At 40.6% G+C, this 18,861-nt stretch overlaps 1 protein-coding gene across 2 annotated transcripts in view; it reads left to right on the top strand.

Moving 5' to 3' along the window:
- Window positions 1-16,730, top strand: part of GOSR1 (golgi SNAP receptor complex member 1) — a 31,387-nt gene extending 14,657 nt beyond the window's left edge. For both annotated transcript variants that reach the window (XM_069873877.1, XM_069873876.1), the window contains exons 6-8: window positions 2,620-2,649; window positions 10,918-11,000; window positions 12,631-16,730. In XM_069873877.1, coding sequence (XP_069729978.1) covers window positions 2,620-2,649; window positions 10,918-11,000; window positions 12,631-12,755 — 238 coding nt within the window. In that variant the 3' untranslated portion in view covers window positions 12,756-16,730. The remainder of the gene's footprint in view (window positions 1-2,619; window positions 2,650-10,917; window positions 11,001-12,630) is intronic.
- Window positions 16,731-18,861: the final 2,131 nt, after the last annotated feature.

Raw genomic sequence — 18,861 nt, 5'->3', positions numbered from 1 at the left:
TATTTTCATACACATATATACATACGTGTATAAAAATGCAGTGAAATATAATTGAAGCTTTAAAATACTTGTTATGTTTGCATCTCCAGTTAAGTACTAAAGCTGCCGAACTACAGCTTTCTCTAACATAAAGAGCAGTTAGTGTCTCTGCTGCAAACTGGTAAGCCTAATTTTGTGCTCTGAAAACCGTGGAGAACATCCTAGTTCACTCAAGGTCTCTGAATTTGCTCAACTTCCCTGCCACCTTCAGCTCATCAGTATGAAAATACTATAATTTTGTCAGTTAAATGGACAAAGAGCTGGTAACGACTTTCCAGGGTAGGGTTTTAAGTAGGAGTGTTCTAGCAATGTTTTGTTCCACAGAATGCTTGTGACTCTAACTTATTTCCAGCTAGGCTTCCAGTATGTTTTTGTTGTTAATAAATTTAAAAAAAAAAAAATCAAACCTTTTTAAAAATGGTGCATTCTTGCACACCGTTCCTGCTTTTCAGACTGTTTCCTGATGGTTTTACAGTTTATTCTCATTATACACTGCCCACATAATACACTTGTCTGTTAGAGACTCTCTCTGTGTGAAAGGCACGTTCTCAGTTGAATTTTATATATTTGAGAATTGGTGATTATAGAAAACTTGAATGCATCACTTTTCTGTTCTGCTTGCCTTGGGGACATCATCAGATGCTGCGAGGCTTGAGAGTGCTTACATCATTCTGTGTACATAGCTATGGTGTTTTACTTCTCTGTGCCAGTGTAGTAAATACCACACAGGGAATGGAAATGGTTTTATTTGATTAAATCGATGTAGTGGCATCACTTACGTGACTCTTCAGAGTGTGGCTTTGTTTTGGGAGTAGAAAGAAGTGTTCCGGTGTCTTCAGCGTTTGCTGCCCCAGTTGAGTTCCTCTCAACTTAAAATTGGGCAAAATATTTTTAGTGCTCTCTGTGCTCTCTCCATATTTCAAGCCATGGACAAGACTGAAATAGCAAGCTGCATGTTTTCACTCCTCTTCACAGACAAATAAGGACGTTCTGTTAGCATCTCCCCCCTCCCTAGAGCAATTTACACATGCGTGCGCACGCCGCACACCGCTCTCCTTCACCATGCCTCCAGCTGGAGGTGTGGGGGGATCTCCAGAATTTCTGTGGGTAGAAGAAAGATTCCAAATTGGGCAGCGCCGGCTGAGTCAGAGGCAGAACTGTGCTGCGCCGCAGGCTGTTGATGCCTTCCCTTCCTGAAGTGGTGAAGCGCTTGGAACAGGGAGGATGGAAGATGAAGATGGTCATGCCCTTGCAATGTCTTTTAATCCTTTTAGTCTGGCAGCAATAAATTCTGCTTTAAAACTAAAAGCAATATCCAGTACAACATAAAACTTCTTTCTGTCAGATTGATTTCCTTCTTAAACTGCATACTCACATTTATTTCAGTTATTCTACAAGGCTTTGTTTAAATCTGTGAGGTAGACAGGGCGATGCTTTAGTGTTTGATAGGAATGGTTGGACTCGATGATCCGGTGGGTCTCTTCCAACCTGGTTATTCTATGATTGTAGGGATACATCGTTGTTTCTGCAGACGGGAAGCAGGGATGCAGTAATTTCTTCAGCTGTAAGGATACATCATTGCTTCTGCAATATGGGAAGCAGGGTTGCAGTTGCCTCCTCCAGTTGTAGGGATACCTCATTGTTCCTGCAATATGGCAAGTAGGGATGCAGTCACCTATTCCATGTCAGTGTTACCTTTGAGGTGATGGTTGCTGTAACAGGATATATTTTTCTAGGATTTTATAATTGGCTGTGAAACAGTGATTAAAAGCCTGCCTGTAAGAAGTAGAGTACAGAAAAAGAGAAATTGCTCCAGTCTTCAGAGCATCTTGTTTGTCATCTTAATCTCACACATCCATTTTTTAACTGAAATGTTCTCTCTCTGTGGTGCTGTATTTTAGGCTTGTCCTTTTCCCAGCGATGCTACATAGAGACTCGATGAATGTGTAGAAGCGCGGGGGAAGGGGCCTGTGTTATCAAGGTCTTTCTCTTACAGATAGTTTGTATTCTGTTCCCATAAGCATCGCTTAGTTCTCATCCAACTGGTATTACTATAGAAAGAACTTGCCTCATTAACCACCATAAAATGGTGTTTGGTAAACTAGCTCTGAAGCAGTGTTTTGAGATTTTATTACCTGGAACCAAATCTCAGTGTTTATTTTTAATTACATTTCTTTGAAGGGGTGGGCAGGAATGACCAGGATTAAAAAGCAATAAAATGAGGTGCTTTCTTCTCTAGTACTCCTATCCAGACTGCCCTGGGCACCTGGTGCACTCCAGGCTCAGTTATCATTGATTTGCCATTAATCATGGAGCCCATTCCCCTTTTTTCTGACTGCTCAGTGCTTTGTGCGTCTGCTCTTGCGTGCAGTTAGGAAATGCTGCTCCTGAGGATACTGTGTGCATCTTCTCTTCTGCTAGATCTGTGTAGTAGCCAAGAGTGACAACATCCTGAAATAAGACATTCTAAGGGCAAAATTATTAATGTTTGTGTTATGGTGATAATTGATTTAATAATCTAAAATAATACTTATTGCTTGTTCCTTTTTTTAACTTCACTTTTTTTCTCTTGGCTTCCAGCTCAGATCGACTGATAGAAGAAACAATAAGGTAGGAATAAACTTACTAATTTTCATTATGTTCTGCACAATCAGAGTTGACATTGAATTGTGTCTAAAGATATCAGTCATTTCATTTGCACAATAGCTGTATTGTTTACAACTGTAGGCAGAATTACAATGAAGGGGTGGTGGGATTTGGCTTTTTTTCTGTTCAGTGGCAACATAATGGTGTTTATTCATTCTAGTTTAGAAAACTTGCATTTCTGTTCAAAGGTGAGTAGCCCCTACAAAACCAGAGGGATCAACCAGAATGAATCTCAGGTTGAGCTGTTGAGGGCTATTCCCAGTAGTCAAGCTGTTTCTCCTCACAGTGATGCTTTTCTACAATATGCTTTTCTGTAATCCCTCGATGTATGCAGTGCCCTGCTGTGCATCTGATATAGATAAAGGCTTTTGCCATAAGGACTTGACAGGTTATTGCTGTTGTATAGTTACTTATCTTTTGGGGGTTTTATGTGGTTTGAATACTTGAGTGATACCTTCTCCAACTGCCCTGGAAATTTTAGAATGGTAGCATCATAAATTACTTCTATCATCTGTGCCCTTCCCAGTCTTCCATTGAACACTGGGATTTTGGGAACCAGTAGTTCAGAGTGCCTGACTTAATGGTTTTAAATTTTAGATTGTTGCTTTTAAACTAAAAAAAAAATAGGAAGAAATAAAGCAAGATATGCTTTCATATAATGCATGCACTGGCATTAGTGATCAAGAAGAGTAATTAGAGGTACAGCAAGGCTCTGTGTCCATTAAGGGTTGGCTGACTTAAGTACACACAGTATAATTAACATGGTGGGAGAATGTGTTAAACCACATTAATGTGCAGTGATGAACCCAAAGTGGTTAGTTCAATAATGTCTGAAAATGCGGATGTCATCTCGCCACAGCCTCATAAAGACATTTGCCAAATTTAGCAGCTACTGGCATATTCACCCAGTTCCTCCATCAGCTTTGAGCCCTCTTGGAAGCTCCGTGGTGCCATCAATAGGTGTCCTGGCTGGTATAAAACTGCTTTGAGTTTCTTTTGCGGGACCCATAGTCCTATGGTTGACTACAAACCAACTGCCTCTACGGCCGTAGTCCCTCCCGCATGGCTTGGTTCAGAGCTCCTCGGTGCAGTGTACCGACAGCATTCCTTCTGTAATAAATTAACATTTATATCTAAGAGGCTGGATTCCAGCACTCCTTGTTGCATCAGTTTTTATCTGTAGTAAATTAACTTCTTGTAGTCATTGCCAAAAATGTTCTACATGTCTTTTTGTAGAAAAAGAGCTTGTTTAGTGACTACAGTGAAATGTAATTTCATTTATGTCATTCATTTCAGTTCTGATTCTATTGAAACCAGGGTGAATTTTTTGTTTTACTTCTGTCATCCCTGTAATTGCAGGTATTTGGGTATGATGTTAATTGGCGGTAAATCCTGCTGCATTTTAAGTGATTTTGCCAAATAGAAATTTACCCAACATGTGACTATCAATTGCTTTACCTATTGTAGACCAAGTGAAAGAGAGGACTGTGCAGGGGAAGGTGTTCAAATGCAGATTGCTCAAGTGAAGTGAGATGCAATTAGCTTATTCTGGCTACTCACACTGCTCTGCCTTCAAGGTTTGCATCTGCTGTAGTTCATTACTCATTATTTGGGTGTAATTCAGGAGGCTAAGAAACCACTTCTCAGCTTTTTAGGGGTTGTTATTAAGCAGCGATTCTAGACTCTAGAAAGCATTTCACTGTGTGTGCAGAGGCTTTTCTTGATCCACTGCGTAGTAGTGACCCCATTGCGAGGGCCTCTGTCGTTACCACTCGTGAAACCCTCGCTCTAATGTTCTGTAGAGGAAAGACCAAAGAAGTACGGAGCCCGACTCCCTGTGTGTGGTTCCTCCATGGCACCAAACTTAGGTGCGAGAACATTTCCGGGTACCTCTCCTGAAAGGCTTCACTAAATAAAGTGATGCATAGGACTGTATTCCAGATGTTTTCTTAGCGCTAAACTTTTAATCAGTTTTTAAATGAATTGCATGACATGGGTTCTTACTGCAGCAGATTCCTTTGCAGAAAGGAGTGGGATGTGATACTTTGTACTGCAGTTCTTTGGAACAGCGTTCACTTGCCTTGGCCATATTTAAATACAAGCAGAGATTTTGCTTAATATGTTTGGTGTTCTTGAGTTTTCATTTTCAAACATTATCACTTTTCCAAAATAGCAAATGATGTATTTCTTGTTTTCCAACAATTTATATTTTTAGGTTGGCTCAGTTTGATTTTTTTTTTGATAGTTTTGCATGTACATTGTGACAAGTTCTGAGGATTTCATTGCAGTCCTGTTTCCAAGGCCTGATTCAGGCTGGTTTGTCAGTGTTAATGTGCTAACAGATTGGATTACTCCATTTCCACTCTGAAGCCAGACAAAAAACATAGATATAATTTTCTAACAAATCATCTCATTCTATTTTTTGATATTTCTTCAGGTGATAATTAGGATTTAATAAAAGGGAAAAATTCGCTTAGATTGAATCTTGACTTTACAGAGTGGAATAGTGTGAATTGGAATTTGAATCCTAGCTCTTTTCAGAAGAGCCTTGCCGGAGTGTCTAGGCAAAATCTGGGTTCCTTTTGTTTTCATCTTGGGCTTTATCAAAAGATGCAATAATCTTTAAAGGAGTTTGTAAGGGTTTGTGTGTGTGCGCTTATGCATATATATATAGATTTGCACATACATGTGCATTTATAGATATGAATATATATGTATGCACAAAGAATAAGTGATATAATCAGAATTTCTACTGATTTAAAACCAGAGCCTGCATTTCTATGCAGAGTCGCAGAGGCCATTCCCTTAATCACAGACGTTGCCATGAATTTCAATGAGCAAGTATGATTCACAAAGCACAAAATGAAGCACAAGTTCCAGTAATCCATGAATTATTTGATTTTTAAAATCGTGTCTTATTCCGTTAGTGCTTTGTCTTAGTTTTTCATCAATGTAGATTTGACTGAGCCGTCTGAATGGATGAAGCAAGGAGTTGACTTTTTGGTACATTTCACTTGAAAAGAGGCTGTATGTCTGTGGCTGCTGCGTGGGCCGAGAATACCCAACAGCTTAAACATCAGGCTGGGTAAAAACACAGCATCCCAGGCAAGCAGCATCAAAAGTGTGTTCCTGCATGTTAGACTAGTTTGGCTGTGACAATGGCTGGAAATATTTGACTTTATATTCTTATACTCTTTCATGCCAGCAAAACCTGCAAACTCTGTACAAATATCAATTGTTTTACTTTTGAAGAGAAATTCGTTTGCTTGCAGGCCTACAGCACTGCTGAACATCCAAGGACAAACTTGAAATGCAAGTGAAACGTTGAGGAGATACGGCTGCAAGCACAGGAATTGGAGAGATTCCTGCTGATTTGTAGAAGAGATGGGTGGGCTCTTTGCGTCTGTGACCTCAGGCTTCCCTAAAAGAGGTTCCTCCCGTAGTGCAGCAATCTTTAATGTTGTACTTCAGCAATGCTTTAATATTAAATATAGACAGCAGAGTACCATCTGGTTTTAGAAACTTGGTTTACACCCAACTGTAGTAGTTCAAGCCAACATGGCACCAAGAACAGTTCATGCTGGTTTCACATGAAACGTTAAAACGGGGTCATCTCGATTCGAGTAGGAAGCATTTAATCTTTTATCCCAAGTGTTGCGGAGAAGTTTCAAAACGTAAGGGAAAGGTTTTCTTCATCTGGGGAGATTATGGTGCTGAGTAACTAAACGGGGCCAATATTGTGAATGGGAAGGATATGATTAATTTTATAAAGAATGGATTTGTCAGTGGACAAATGGCAACAGCGTGTCTGTGAGCATATGTTAGGGATGGGAATGAAACCAAAACTGCCTAATGAAGGATATGAGGAAGCTGCAGTGCTTAAGACTGTACGATCAGTGGACTTGTCGCCAGAAGCTGTGTGTTTCCTGATAGTGCTTACATTTAATACTCTTGTCTGCAGATACAAAGGCTTAGCTAACCCAGCTCATGTTTTCAGTGATCGAATTATACATGAAGAACAGCGCTTTTTACTTGAATTTTGACTTGCTAATGGTAGCGGAAATCCTGTTAAACTCTTGTTCATGGATATCACAATTACATTTAATTACTAGACCATATCATATTTAAAATGGTAATCACTACAGTTTTTTTTTTCTTCAGAGCCCTTCAGTAAAACCTGGCCCGTTGAGCTGAATTCTTCAAAATACTGGGTAAAAAAAACCAGAAGAACATTCCAGTCTTGTAATCTGTGAACTTAAACTGTTGCATCATGCCTTTTTATATGAAGTGGAACATTTTCACTCCTCAGATGTTGAAACAGGAACCTTGTGTTCCATGGTAATCTGTAATAATTCTTTCCAAAGGCATTTTGGAGGTGTCTCAGGAACACTTTATATCCTGGCAATCATTGTGTATTTTCACTTCTGTAAATTAGTGGATGCCTTTATGAGCCATCGGGTGCATCTTATGAAAACATGTGGCTTAATTCAGGAGGGCTTTGAGAAACACTGTATTAAAACTTCAGCAGGACAAGTATCAGGTCATGGGGGGTAAAGAGCCTACTAAGGAGGTGTTTCTCTGTACAGCTCGGAGATTTTTATTTCTTTCCAACTCAGTTCCTAGTAATTCAAATTTCCTCAGTGCTCTTCTCAATAGAAAACATCACTGGTTTGTGGGCTTTCTACTTGAGAAAACCTATATGCTGAGTTGGAAATGTGTATGTTCTGTTAAATACCGTATCTTCTCAGGTATCATATGAGTTGATATGTTTACTGTTCTAATTTTGTAGCCCCCTTTTCAGCCCTTGATGGTAGCTGCTTTTTCTGTATTGATACACAGCTGTTTATTCTCTGCACAGAATTTCTCTGAATGCCACCTCACAGCTGCTTTTCTCTGTAGACTCATGAACTGTTGGGGTAGGAAACGATGCGATTGTTTCTCCTCTAATCTCATTTTCACTTTATTTTCATGTAATTTTAGTCCTGAAGAGCCTTTCCTGTTTAATCCAATAAATTGGTTGTGTTTATGAGTTTGACGAGTTAGTGTATCCACAGGAACAAGCACACAGAATGTGCTGAGCGGCAGAACCACACAGGTGAAGAGAAGTTTTGTAGACTTTCTTCTGTTCTTTTTGGAGAAACAAGGAGAAGCATTAATGGATTCTGGCAACCCCTTTATAAACACCAAGGAGGTGACTGCAAGCCCTGTTACTTCCAGTCAACCATGAGTTTAATTTTCACTTTGTGCTGATCTGGCACTTCAAGAATATAAAAGAAAAATTGCTAAATAGCCATCTGCAAAAAACCAACCAAACATTTGGAGGTTTTGCTTAGTTCTGCGCTGTAACTTTCATTTTCTTTTTTTTAATTCTAATACTTCAAAACAAAGTGTTGAAATGTTAATTCAGTTCTTATAGAGCTGCTGATTGAAAATGTCAGGGTTTTGGCTAGTTGTTATCTAACTGTTTATAGTCTCTTTATGACTGATAAACTCCCGGTTTCCTAATCTATGCCCAAGTTTGCAGAATGCTAATATATCCTTAAAATAATGTATTGATTTCTCCTGTCAATGCGTGTTTTCTATTTAAAAGAATTCAATGTGTAGAAGTATTGGAAGAGTCTTTTCTGTGACGTGGAAGCTATAGGCTGGCCCTTCTATCACTTGCGTCTCATCTGTCTCTGTGTGATGAACTGATCTTGTTTTCCAAGGTGTTCTGCTACTGCTAAAACCAAAATCACATCACTTATAGCACCCAGGCTTTGGCTTGGCAAGTTCTTCGCTTTTATGGGTGAAACAGAGTTGGGAAAGGCAGCCTCCACCTGAGGAGGTGGTAGCAGAGCTTTGTAATTTCCTTTCCCTTTTTGCCTGGCACATTACAGGAAGGCTGAAGATTCTGTGTCAAGGGCTGCTCGAGAAGGAGTAGGCAGATAGAATGGAAGGGAGCCCAACGGAACTCGCTGCTCCAGAAATACTTTAGGGTTCATTGATCTGGGCTGTTTTCTTCGAGATGTTTGTGAATGGATGCTGACCTTTTGCCGTAAGTCTGGAAGGACAATTGTTAGGGTTGTGATCCTGGCTGTAGTGCCTGAGCAGGGAAGCCAGTGGTGCATTAGATAATCCCGAGCAGCTCATTCCAGATGTTGTGTTCAGAGAGAAATTTGAAATAAAATATGTGAAATTATCTTTGTTATAAAAATACCAGGAATGCCAGGTCTACGTTTAGTAAATATACAAATATAATTTGTGTGGTATTTGCTGCCAGGCTTTTGCCTGGAAAGACACATCAATGTGGGTGGGGGTCTGTTTTTTATCACTTCCCAGTACTGAAATGCAAGGTCAACCTAAGTACTTCAGTAGTGATATCTGGGAAATGATAACTGTTACAGAAAGATAAGCCCAAAGCCTTGAAACCGAGATGATTTCAGTACAGAACAGTGCTTGAGAACCAGATATATTGGGCAAGCACATGCAGAGAGTTCAGCAGTAAATATCAAGGCTGTATGTAAAATGCAGTGTCCAGTTTATACTGCAGAACTTGATGATAACGTTGGACTTGCACCGAGTGTTTCAGTGCTTTGTACCCTTAATTTTCTTAAAAATGATGCTTACGTTAGCTGTGATTTTTGTATCATGTTTGGGTACAGACACCGAGTGTGAACAAGCATAAAATGCTCTTGAAAATGTGAACGTCTGTATTGGGTAAAAGGTGCATTTTGTGTTTTCCTATCTGTTTGTTCTCTGAAATTACGACTTTGGTCCTGTCTTCTCATATTTATATCTGTTGTATTGTGTTTTTCCACTTAACTTTTATTCTTCCAAAACATTTTCCCTCCACATTAAAGGCTCACAGACTTGTCCAAGAACTTGTTTTAATGGTTGTTATTCATGTAGATACAGTCAGTAGCAATATAGATGTCATTTTCTGAGTTATTATCCAGCCATGTGGTATTTATGTCCTACTTTGTTGCTTTTTGAAATGCATGCCAGCCAAGGAGAGCAGTATTTGTCACACTGTTCCTTCTTAAGCACCTTAGCTCCAGAGTCTAAACTTTTATATACTGTTTCTCTAGAGTCTGTGCAGCTTGTCTTGACAAAGCTATTGCATTTGAAGTACCTACATAAAATACTACCTGGGGCTACAAGTAGTGGCCTGTGCTTTCATTTTTTTTATCCTGTAAGTCTTTGTTTTACGATCTGCAGAGAAGTTTGAGGTAGAGAAAAAATATTGTCAGCTGAATAGGTTTTTTAAATCTTCATTTAAATGTCTTATTTTCAAGAGCACAGTTGCTTTTTTTCCAACTTCCGGAATTAATTACATTTGAAATTGGAAATATATTGTGTTCTTATATTTGGATAAAGTACACACAGCTGGAGCTTGTATTAGTAAAGAAACAGAGAATGTAAACTTAGCTACCCAGGAATGATATTCTTAATTAAGACTAAAGCTCAAACATGTATTTTGGCTGTGCTGTGATGGAAGCATCGTTAGATATGATTTCATTAAACACCAGCTTCTTCAGCTTAGGGAAGACAGATAGGTGGGGCTTGGTAGGAAGAGACTTTAATGCAGGGGAGTCCAAGCTTTGCCCACTTATCTGGTGTCAGAGCGCAGCATTAATCCTGAGTCGAAGTAGATATCGATGCTCTGTGGTGTTTAGATGTCTTCAAAGATTTGGTGACTGCTTGTCCCAGCTTGATTGTCCAGAAGCCTTCTCTGTAAAGCTCTGTGAGCTGTGTTGGTCTCAAACAGCACTTCCATCTCCTCTCAAGCAGCACGTTTGCTTTGCAAATTGATTTTTAATTGTGACCTGGCTCTTATTTGCTTAATACTTCTACAGCCGTTGTTTCCTGATGGCAGATGGGAAATTTCATATGCTCTCCAGAGTGAAAATGAGTGGGGCTTCAGTGATAAACTCTTCTTGGGCCAGAAGAGCACCTTTAGGATTGCTTTGTTACGCAGAACCATATTTTGTTGGGGCTGAAGGCAATAGGCCAAACCCCTGCCTGTTTCAAGCAATTGTAGTGTTTTCAACTGTTCATGGCTTGTATAAAAAGAGAAATCATTTAAGTGTAAAGGGTAAAAATTAATGGAAAAAATGTGGTTTCATTCATCTTGCTCCACCTCATTCATTGTTCTCTAAAGAAGCGCTGCCTGCTTACTTGCCTCTTGTTTTAGCTGTGGATTATTCTTAGCACCAGCAACTTGATCCATTCTTTTTTTTCTTTCTCCAGCATTGCCATGGCAACTAAAGAAAATATGACTTCGCAGAGGGGGATGTTGAAGTCGATACAGAGCAAGATGAATACCTTGGCTAGTATCCTTTCCTAAAAATTTGTGCTGCCAGTGCATAAGCAGTGGTATAGTGACATTTTTGACTCTTGTCATTTGGAGATCAGAACACTTTGTGATGCCAGTGGCTGGATAACGTGTAGTGGTATTGTCATCGATGACGAACAGACCATTTTTTAACCAGTCTCGACTGATAACCTGACTAAAGCATCTTCATGACAAATGTGGTAAATAAGTTGTTTTACTCTAATTGGAACACTGCTTATAAATCAGTGTAGCTTAATTTTCAGGTGGAGATCTGCAACACCCTTTTATGGCCTTCTCTCTTGCATGTTTTCATAAAAGTATCATTTCATTTTACTTGCTTTTTGCTTTCAAGACTGTCCAAAGCTGAAGCTTGGCAAACACTGCTGCTTGTTATGGTTTACAGCTAAGAGCATTCATGACCTGAGTATCCTCCTGTTTGTCACGGTCCTGGAGATGTTAAGGTTTTAGGTTGTTGGTTTCTCCTCATATTCTCTGCTCGTAGCTAAAGAGTGTGCCAGACTGTCAAGTCGTGCATGTTTGTTGTTTTCCCACTATTCCTTCCTTTTTGATCATGAGAGCCCAAAGAGCATCATTTGATTAGACCGTTTGCATCCTGAAGGGATGAGTCTCAGTAACCCACAAATTTCATTACGGTTCTTAGTAGCCGGCAAGAGCAAAAAAAATTCAATAAGCTTTGGCCTTGAAAGAGTCTTAGTTCCAAAGACATGAGGCTTCAAAACTTATTATCTCATTGGCAGTTGTATTTTGCATATTACAAGATGGATTTACATCTTTATGACTTTGCGAAAGGAGGAGTTCTTATTGCTGTACTTGAGCAGTGTGTAGTCAAGCAACGTGCGTGATTTTCTCAGTCAGATGCCTTTGGTTGTTCCCTTCAGTAAATATTTCCATTAAATAAATTCCACAGGTGTTTTATGTAACTGCCCCATTTATTTTTTTCATTCGTATTTAAACACAATTATTATAAGTAACTAAGCTTCAAATATTGGAGATTAAAGTATATCAGACGCTGGTAATTTAGGTGATGAATTCTGTGTAAATGTGAACTCTAAGCTGTTCTGTTCCGTCTTTCTCTCTGATTGTGTGTTATTAGTGAAGTACAGTTGTGATCCTGCTGACTATCCCTGAGGGCTTTTTACTGCATCTGCTTTCTCCAGCTTGGGAGTTGTTCTGCATTTCTTGCAGTACTGGGATTTCCGCATACAGAGGGCCACGAAAATTCTCCGAGGGCTGGAGCACCTCACCTATAAGGACAGGCTGAGGCAGTTGGGGTTGTTCAGCCTGGAGAAGAGAAGGTTGCATGCATAAGTGACCTTATAGCGACCTTCCAGTACTTAAAGGGGGCCTATAGGAAAGCTGAGGAGGGGCTCTTTATCAGGGACTGCAGGGATAGGACAAGGGGGAACGGTTTCAAGCAGAAAGAGGGGAGATTGACTGGATAAAAGGAAGAAGAAATTTTTTACAGTAAGGGTGGTGAAACACTGGAACAGGTTGTCCAGGGAGGTAATGGAAGCCTCATCTCTGGAAACATTCAAACATTAAAGAATTTGGGGCTTGCTAGTGAAGATGCTGCTTGCTGATATGACCTTGACTCAGTCGTCTTAAAGATCGGTTTCCAGCAGTGAACAGCCTGATCCAAAGGATCAACCTTCGGAAACGACGAGATTCTCTCATCTTGGGTAGCATTATTGGCATCTGTACCATCTTACTGTTGCTCTACGCTTTTCATTGATGGACGTTCCCCCATGGACTCTGCTAAACTCGTCACCACCAGTCAAGCAAAATTGAGTGGGGGAAGCGACAGACTTGAGACAGCCGGCTCGTCACGGCTGGGAGTGTCAGCATGATGTCTAGAGCTTATGATGGTAGACTGCAACTCTGGCTTGGGATTGAAGCTGCAGTGTTTCTCCTTCCCTGCCATACATCTTCCTTTCGTTAACTTTTGTGGGATTTGTTTGTCTTTAATTCCCTTTCTCACTGCAAGGTAAGTAAATATGGGATGCTTACCAGCACGGGTAGAACAGTTCCTGTGCTCAGCGGCGCTGGGGAGGCCTGTTGTTGGCTGGTATGTGGGAAAAGATTGTTTGCCTTGGGTAGAAGCTGCAGGAAGCCAGTTTCCCCTGTGGGCCAAGCACAGTACTGAACGCTTCTGCCCTGTGAGAAGAATATTGCAGCTTTAAGCCATCAGGTTGCTTTACTACTAAGTACATGTTCTGTAATTATTTTCAACTCATGTTTGAGATACTAGTTATTTCTGCATCATTTGTGCTGTGAAAACTCTGCTTCACACAAATTCCTCAAAGTTAAAAAAAGGATCGTTCAGTTCACTTTTTGCACAGAATATGAATAAACTACCCTGTGAGGAAGACCTGTAAGGTTTCTCGTGGCTTTAAAGGGACTAAAAAGTCCCTCGTCGTAAAAAGGGAGCACAGCATCCTCGCAGCTGTTTACTATAGTGTTCAGTCATCTGAAAAGTGACCAAACCTGAGTTCACCTAAAAGCAATCTTTTGGGTGTAAATACTTTGACTGGCATCTTAAAGGTCTTTACAAAGACCTAATTAGCAGTTTGAAAAGTTTATATTGTAATTTAGATAAAGTTATTCTAATAGCATTAATATTTTTACACTGTAAGTAGAATATAATCTAAACTCTCTGTTGGAAGTGAAAATAATTATGGTTATACCTGAGGCAAATGTATCTGAGTGCAAAATTGTTGGACATTACTCCCCATAGTAACGAGTTGAATGTATGAATAGTGCAACAAGTATTATTTACCATCATCTGAGGGAGGAGGATTTTTTTTGTCCAGACATGTAACACGAATCCCATTGTGTTTACCTCTCAAAACAAAGCTGACATCAGGAATGGCTTTGGCGTTCATTCACAGAGGATGGGTTTTCCTGCTCTCATCTCTCATTGTAACCCAGTACATTCAAACTGAGGCACTGAAATACTTTCTAAGAACTTGATTAACTCTTTTTGCAGTCAATTTAGAGTGCTCCTGACAGATTTCCTGTGTGCCATTGCCCACAAATGTTGACAGTCCCCAGATTCTACTCTGGAACAGAGCCTAGCAGGATGGACGCACTTTTTTTACTGCTTTTTATAGTGTCTGTGAAGTACCTGTTGGAGGGAGTAGAAACCTGTGCCTGTGTAGTGTGCAAACCCACACTATTGCACCTAAAATGTTTGTATGGATTTGAAGGTTTATTTGCAGACTAATAACTTTGTGCTAAAAAGTCAACAAAGACTTCTAATCAGTCATCTTGTCATTGGGATTAGAAAGCATTCGGAATTAATACGTGTAAGAATGGGGCTTGATTTTAAATAAAGGATGATTATGTGGTTGATTTGGGCATGTTCCTGGTTTGAAATGAAGTGTTTATTAAAGGGGTTTATGAAAAACCTGGATGGGTAGAGGAAGTTTATTAATGAATGTGTCGGGAGATCAAACCTCTTCTCCCTCCTGCCTTTTCTTTGATTCTGCCACCACCCTAAGGGACCCTGATCAGCAGTCGTGCTTCTGTTTAGGACTTGTAGGATTTGGTTGCTCTATAGTTGGCAATATAAGAGCTGCAGTACCGTAAATAAATTCATTTATTTAATCTTGCAACAAGTCTTTTTACTGGACTTAACTGATTATTTGGTGCATATATTTAATCTTACTGTGTGGAAAAGCTGCTATGGAAAATATGTAGATTATAATAAATATATAAACATAACTGATTTTTCATGTTATGAAAATGTTATGGAAGAACTGATATATTTTAGTATAAAATAACAGAAATATGCTGAATTGTCTCAGATAAAGCTTTACTGGAAATGATTTCAGTGTTGGCAACCCCTCCACAGGTTTTATTTGTGTTGGTTTTGGGACAGTTTTCTGTTGAAAAATAATGGACCTTGTAGTCTCTTTGTCATTATCTTCTTGTAGTCACTGCCCTAGCACTGCGAGCGGGCGTTGTGCATGGCTCTCTGAAGTGATGTGCACGCATAGAGCTGAGAGGAAGGACTTGGTAATTCCTGAACATCACTAGTAACACAGACCTATGTAGTGAGGGCAATGGACTGTAAACGAGAACAGTGATTGTATTATTTAATGTCAAACCCCAAAATATGGGTTTATGTGTCTCCTGTTGCTAAATATGTTCTCTGAGTTTTTCATTCTATGTGGTTCCTCTTGCTCTAAGGAGAAACATGTGGTTAAAGAATTCTTATTTCTGCAATTCCTGGCAAAGCTGCAGTTTCATAACTCGACCAAAAAGAGAATTGTTTCCAAGCCATTGAGATGAAGTGAGAAATCCATAGTATTTCTGCAGGCACATTTCACACGCACATGCGCATGCGCACACTCTTTTGAAATCTCCACTTTATTCTCGCTAGTACACAAGTACCTATTTTAAACCTGTCCAGCAACCCCTTAGCTCGGCATTAGAAGATAAGGGGTTGTGTTGATACCTTTTCATGCTTCACTCAATTGCAAATATTTTTATTGTTGCTTTTTAGACTATTTTTTTAATGTGTTTGTCTGATCTCCAAGCACTGGTTGCTAGAGCAGAGGAATGGCATTCGGGCAACACCCAGTGTTGCGTGTTCAGTCAATAGTGAGTGTTTGTGTGGCCGCAGCGAAACCCAGCCCTGCAGGGAGTGAGCACGAGCAGGGCTGGAGGCAGGGCTGTGCCATCCTCCGTGTCACTGGGTCCGAGCTGTATGGTGCTTCTGGGGAGAGGAGACTTTGCCCTTCCAGGGAAGGCACAACGCTTCTGGTGTCAGGAGCTCTTGCATATCGAAGCGCGGTATAAATTCCTGCTGGACCCATTACACTGAGTAATCAACTATAATTTTCCATTTGTAGTTTTAGAAATCCTCTCTTTCGGACATTCATAAGATTACCGTGAGAAGGAGGAGTCAGTTCCTTGCTGGATGTTGAAAACGAAAGAGCAGAAGGAGATTTTTAGGTGATGTGAAAGTGTCAAGTTGAGTTGTTGACAGCCTGTCCTGCAGGGCTGTGTTCCTGGAGCTCTCCTAGAACTGCTGCATGGGGAGCGAAATCCAATCCACCTTTTCTGTAGCTCATTCAGTTGGGACTGTTTTAACTCTGTAAACCTAGCAGCTTGTTTCCCAGCATCACTTGGTGCGCAACTTTTTCCTATTTTTGCTTTTTTTTTTTTCCTCCGAGCCTTCATTTGAAACAGGAAGGAGAGGGAACAGCTAGATCAGTCCTGAAGGAGGAAGTAAGTAGTTCTGAAACTCCTCAGAACGTGATCAGAGGGTGAGATGTGTCAGAGCAGTGCTTCTATTGAGCAATGGGAGCACAGGAGACCACAGTGAACAACACGCTGAGACCAAACTGAGCCTTTCTCTAGGTGACACCCGTAGGTCCTCTCGGTGCCCCGTATCTCTCCTGGTGACTGGATATTTGAAACTAGTCGTGATGCTTTCAGTTCTGAATACCTATGCAGCTGTTGGTCTGTCTACCGCTGAGCAGGGAAAGTGATTTAAATAGATACTCAAGGCAAATTCAAAACTACTTTCTCACATAATATCCCAGTCCAGACTTGTAAATGAGTTTCTGATTGCACTTTCTGAGTTTTTGCTTTTCATATAGCTTCTCAGAACTTGTTTTATTGTATCTGTAATTATTTTTGTTCTCACCTATTGTGCATTCTCTATATGTATTAAAAATAAAGCTTTGATATGTAATTTAATAATAAATTAGAATTCTAAGCAATATGCTTGGTTCTTTCCCTGTGACAATCTGCCTGCCTAAACTTCAGGAAGGATAATGAGATTCATCTCTGGTTTGGGATTGTCACTGAACATATGAATTAGTTTGTTCTCTGGTTTTGTACCAGACGTGATGGAGCATTTCCTGACCCAGAGTGCTCACTTTGGCAGGACGTGTTCCTCCTGCCTGCGCCTGCAGACCTGGACTCCCCTTCTCCCTTCCGTTTCAAGCATCCGCATTGGAAGGCTCTGAATATAGTCATGAGTTTTTTCCTGCTGTTCTTTGACAGATGGTACGAGGATGGTTTTCTTTAGAGGTAAGCTTTAAAAAGTTTTCTGTATATCCATAGTGTAAAACATTTAATTCCCAAATGCCCACCAAAATCGGTGGGATTTGTAGAGCCTTCTCTGCATAAGGTGCCTCCTCCAGTTTTTAATACACTTCTCAGTGGTTTGGTACCTTATTTTCTTGTCTCAAATCACAACAAAACCACCAAAAATAAGCTGATACTTTGAGCACAGTACAAGCAATTGTAGCAATTCTCTGGGTAAGGTTCTGCTGTACCCTGGAGTCCTCCAGCCCTGCTGCCGTCTGCGCTGCCTCCATCCTTAGGTGTTCAAACCAGGCAGCGTCGTGCCTGAAGGACCTGTCTGTATCTGGTGGTTTTGCAATTGGTGCTCAATCTTTCAATGCCACTCAACATTTATTTTCTTAAACAAGAAAATCTGCCGGGCGGTGTGGTACCTGTCTGTTTGCGTAAGGAGTGAGGAGAGGCAGCTCATTTCAGAGCTGTCGTGCTGTGTCTGTAATGCTGCTTTAAAGCAGAGATGGATTTCTGTATCCTTAATGTGCCTGCTAAATATTCAGGAATGACCATATGCTCTCTCAAGGGAAGGTTCTGACTATGTTTCTAGTTAGAAAAGAGACTTCAAAACTGTTTTGAAAATGGAAAGGCAATTCTGGTTTCAGATAGTGGGAAGTGCAGTTAGTTTTTCCAGTTTGCAGCACTGGTAATAAGTGGTGCATAAAATTCCATCTTCATTTGGATTAGAAAATAAATTATTAATGACGCTGAATCCTTTTTTCCAACTCCCTGTACAGTCAATAATTCATAGTGGCACAGGCGTAAGATATATATTTTTAACCATCCGCCTCCCAGAATACTGTTGTTCATATTGAAAACTGCTGTCCTTCCTGACAAGCTCCGGCGCAGTGGGTGTTCCTGCATTATGGATGAGGCATGCTCTGCTCCTTTAGTCCTGGTGCAATTCCACGAGCAGATTTCCTGCTGAAAGGGAGCCGAGCGCTCCATTAGAAATTCATAGGGAAGACAGAACTGTCTTTGTTGTCTCCGTTTCACTAAACGTGGGAGATGCACTGCTGTGTGGACTTGATTTTTTGAATGTTTTAATAGAAAATGGCAATATTTACAGTAGGTATTTACATTTTTGGAATGCCAGCCCTCTATCCAACACTGGGGTTGTCGAGGACGAAAGCTGTGCTGCCTGTGACTGTGCCTTAGCATCTGGGCTGTGCTCATTAAGCACTCGGAGCCCGCTGTTGCCTTCATCTCCCCCTTCTTCCCAAGCTGTTTGAGACCGTTACAAGCGTGTGTGCTGCTGCTCATCCCTCGCTTCGTCTTCCCCTGTCGTTGCTGCCCTCCTTGCTCTCTGTTCTTAATGGGACCCTGAGGCTTTGCTAACCCAGTTTCGATAGCGCTGCTGGTAAAGCACAAGTCTGGCCGTCATCAAAGTCCCTCTGTGTTTGAAACAGCATTTGCAATTCTCTCTTTGTGCAGTATTTTCTCTCTTTTGACTGTCACGCCCTGTGAATCCTGACGGTCAGTGGTGTGATTTCGAGAGGTCCTCTGTGATCGTGTCCATTTAGGTCATTCGTGTTGCTTTGCCTTTCTTTGCTCACCGTGCTGCCTGTCAGATTCTCCTCCCTTGCTTCCAGGCTGTTTGGCTCCAACCAGACATTTCAAACACATGAATTTATTTTTGGTCTCGGAGTTTTAATTTCTTTTAAAAACCTGTCCTTCCTTTGAAGCCCAGAACAGCTGTCCCAGAGCAACCTGAAGCTTATCAATCAAAGCCACACGGAGAGGTC

Source organism: Phaenicophaeus curvirostris, chromosome 21 (genome assembly GCF_032191515.1).
Source record: "Phaenicophaeus curvirostris isolate KB17595 chromosome 21, BPBGC_Pcur_1.0, whole genome shotgun sequence".
Taxonomy (NCBI): domain Eukaryota; kingdom Metazoa; phylum Chordata; class Aves; order Cuculiformes; family Cuculidae; genus Phaenicophaeus; species Phaenicophaeus curvirostris.
The sequence above is the reverse complement of the archived record's forward strand: the minus strand, read 5'-3'. Positions and strand labels throughout refer to the sequence as shown.